Source organism: Coffea eugenioides, unplaced genomic scaffold (assembly GCF_003713205.1).
Source record: "Coffea eugenioides isolate CCC68of unplaced genomic scaffold, Ceug_1.0 ScVebR1_801;HRSCAF=1539, whole genome shotgun sequence".
NCBI classification, from domain to species: Eukaryota; Viridiplantae; Streptophyta; class Magnoliopsida; order Gentianales; family Rubiaceae; genus Coffea; species Coffea eugenioides.
In genome coordinates, this window is record NW_020864673.1 from 25001 (window position 1) to 27910 (window position 2910).

A 2910-nucleotide genomic window follows, 5' to 3' on the forward strand; every position below is an offset into this window, starting at 1 on the left:
TTCCAGAGTGGGATAAGATGGGGTTTTGAAGCCACGATATGTCTTTTTCTTGATAGTCTTCATTCTTTACTACATGTTGTCATCATAAGTTTTAGTATGGCTGTTATCTTCCCCCAATCCAGTGACCTGCTTTGATGTAATTTTATTTTCTTTAAAGTTGGTTATCTTTTTCCTGGATGAGTTATGATAGTTTTTATCATAATGTGAATCTGTTTGTTTTAAACACTTCACACTTTCATTTCTTTTTCTATACTTTGTGGCTATGGTCATTGCAGTAACTGATGCATAATCGTGCTGTCTTTTAATAACATTATACCAGGGTACGTTGGAGGAATTTTTTTTTTTGTTTCAATCTTTTCCTTCTGTTTAAAGCACTGTTTGTAATTTTGTTGGTTAAAGTCTGAGAACTTTTTTTCTTTTTTCTTTTTGTGGCGAAGACATACTAAGATCTTATATTTGAGGCATTTAGGCCCCTCCCAAAATGTTTATAGTAGTAGAAGCTTTTTTATTACAGTTTTAATTGGGATTGACAATGTTCTTAGTTTCTTTATTCTGGCCTTTGATATTATTCTCATCTGAACCATTGACTGTTTTCCAGAAAGCTACTTATTTGGAGGGATTGTTGGAAAACATGTCAATAGTGCAATCAGGATTGCCCTATACCAGTCAGGATTGCAAAGGACAACCCCTTTCTGGTAAACAGTTGAGGGACAATCTCTGATTGGTGATTGGACCTTTTACTTTTCTTTGTGTAGCTTGATTGGTGACTTGCAGTGAAGATTCTAGTACCCATATATGACTTGTAGGCATTTGTTTTACAGAGTTTGGCCACCAAGAATGTCCAAATGGTTTTCTGTTGCAGGTTTGACCTTTTCTCTCATCTCCTACAATCCTACACTCTAAGCAGGATAGCTGTTTTGTGTTCTAGCTACTAATATGTTTTATGTGCGTGCTTGGTGTGTCTTTTTCTATAGAGCCCACTTTGCTTCATTCTGAGATCCTGATATGACAACTGAAGAGAGGAAAGCAATTTTTGTTACCTTTTGTCATGGCTTTATCCCGTTATCCTTAACTGCTATGATTTTTATCATTCTAATATCTGAAAATGGGAGTTGCCCTTCTGCTTGGCAGCATAATTAAAAAAAAAAGTATTTAAGTAATGGTTAAAACTGTTTAAAGGGTCTCAGATAGATCATTATAAGTATATCAAATGAATAGGAAATGCTTCTGACCTGATAAAGTTGGTTATGACGTATTATTTAGATTCATCTTTCTTATAAACTGTGGTGCTATCTTAGTCATATAGATTCTGAGAGAAGCATCTTCTGGAGATGAGTTTAAATGGATGAATCAATTGCTTCACATGACTGAAAATTCAGCAATACTCTCAGCGTCCAGCCATATTGCATCATCAGACAAACAAGAGATTGAAACACTATATTGAACATGTGCCGTTGTAGTCGCCTTTGGATTATTGGACATAGAAGTGTGCTACCATTGTCCATATGTAAGGCCGAACTTAGCAATAAAGTAGGAGTGATGTAGGTGCCATATGTAAGCCATTGCAGTGGCTTATGGCCTTATATATCATGTTAAAAAGTTAAAGGGTTGCTGCAAACTTGGAAACTGATGCTTTCAAGTTTCCACATGGGTATCCAAACACAAAAGTTGTCTTGAATCGTGCTTTTTATCTTCTTTGCTGTTCATATTAGGTGTTTAGCAATTTTAACTGTTGACTCTGAAATTCTGTGATATAGTGTAACACTTTGCACTTCTGAAGGTCACTTTTTTGTTTTTTGTTTGCTTGGCATTTTTCGAAGTTCCCTTTTATCTTGAAATGTTCAAGAGCATTTATGCCTGTTTATAGACTTGCATAGTGTTTGTGATCTTCACAGACGGACTTACACATTGAGGGTGCTCGATTCTTTGATGTGGATGTTCATAGTCAAACTACGATGGTTGCTCGAAGGCTTTCTGGCATGGCAGGACCATATGAGCTTACCAAAGTAAAATTCTCCAGACTTTGGATGGAAATCACTAGTATTGATAATTTAGCTCAATGTTTGATATCCTTCTGACCTTTCTTTGCCTTTTTGTGTGCAATGGTTTTGAAGATAAGCTTATTGGCTCCACATGCACGGGAAAACATTCAGCTTCCTCTAAGCACCAGAGTTATCAAGGATTTACGTATTTCCCCTCATGCTAAACTTGCACTATTGGCTTCCTTGGGAAAGAAATTATACGTTCTTAGGTGGAGCTTTTTTTTCAATCTCTGTATGTGCATATGTTTTTTCCTTGTGCATCATGAATATCTATAGATATAACCCTTTGGCAAGAAGGGTGGGTCTTCTCAAGAAAGACTGCATCTGCAGCTTTTATAGTGCATTCTGTAACTGAAGTATCTTATGCTTTCTTTTTTCCTTCCCCCACCCCCCTGGGCCGGGCCCCCAAAAATATTTGTCACAGCACGGAAAGCAACAATACCATTGTCACATATGACTTACCGGTAAGATCTTTAGTCTCAGATCTCCTTGTTAACTTTTTTAACCTATCCTTCCAATTTCAGCAGAGAACGTAGGTGCTATATGTAGCCTTTGATGCTATCTATATCTTGCAACTTCTGCATGTATGCTCGTCCCAACAATTTGAAACAGTGTTTGCTTCATCACTTGGTTTCTCCAGAGAAGAGGATATGCATGACCAAAAACATTTATTGAAAAAAACTAATGTGAGAATAAAGTTTCAGAGTTCACCTAATATCATGAAAAATTGAAATGCCTTTGGAAAATTTCATCTGAGATGTGATATATGTCTTAGAAAGGTGGATTAAACTTATGGCTTCATGACAAATCAGTTAGACTAGATGTTCATGTGTATCTCAGCAGCTGTTTCTGTTTTCTTTTTGTATAC

The 2910-nt window shown here is 36.4% G+C and overlaps 1 protein-coding gene across 1 annotated transcript in view; it reads left to right on the plus strand.

Moving 5' to 3' along the window:
• Positions 1-2878, plus strand: part of LOC113758950 — a 2971-nt gene extending 93 nt beyond the window's left edge. The window contains exons 2-6 of the mRNA XM_027301621.1: positions 599-695; positions 822-862; positions 1896-2006; positions 2115-2251; positions 2467-2878. Coding sequence (XP_027157422.1) covers positions 599-695; positions 822-862; positions 1896-2006; positions 2115-2251; positions 2467-2578 — 498 coding nt within the window. The 3' untranslated portion in view covers positions 2579-2878. The remainder of the gene's footprint in view (positions 1-598; positions 696-821; positions 863-1895; positions 2007-2114; positions 2252-2466) is intronic.
• Positions 2879-2910: the final 32 nt, after the last annotated feature.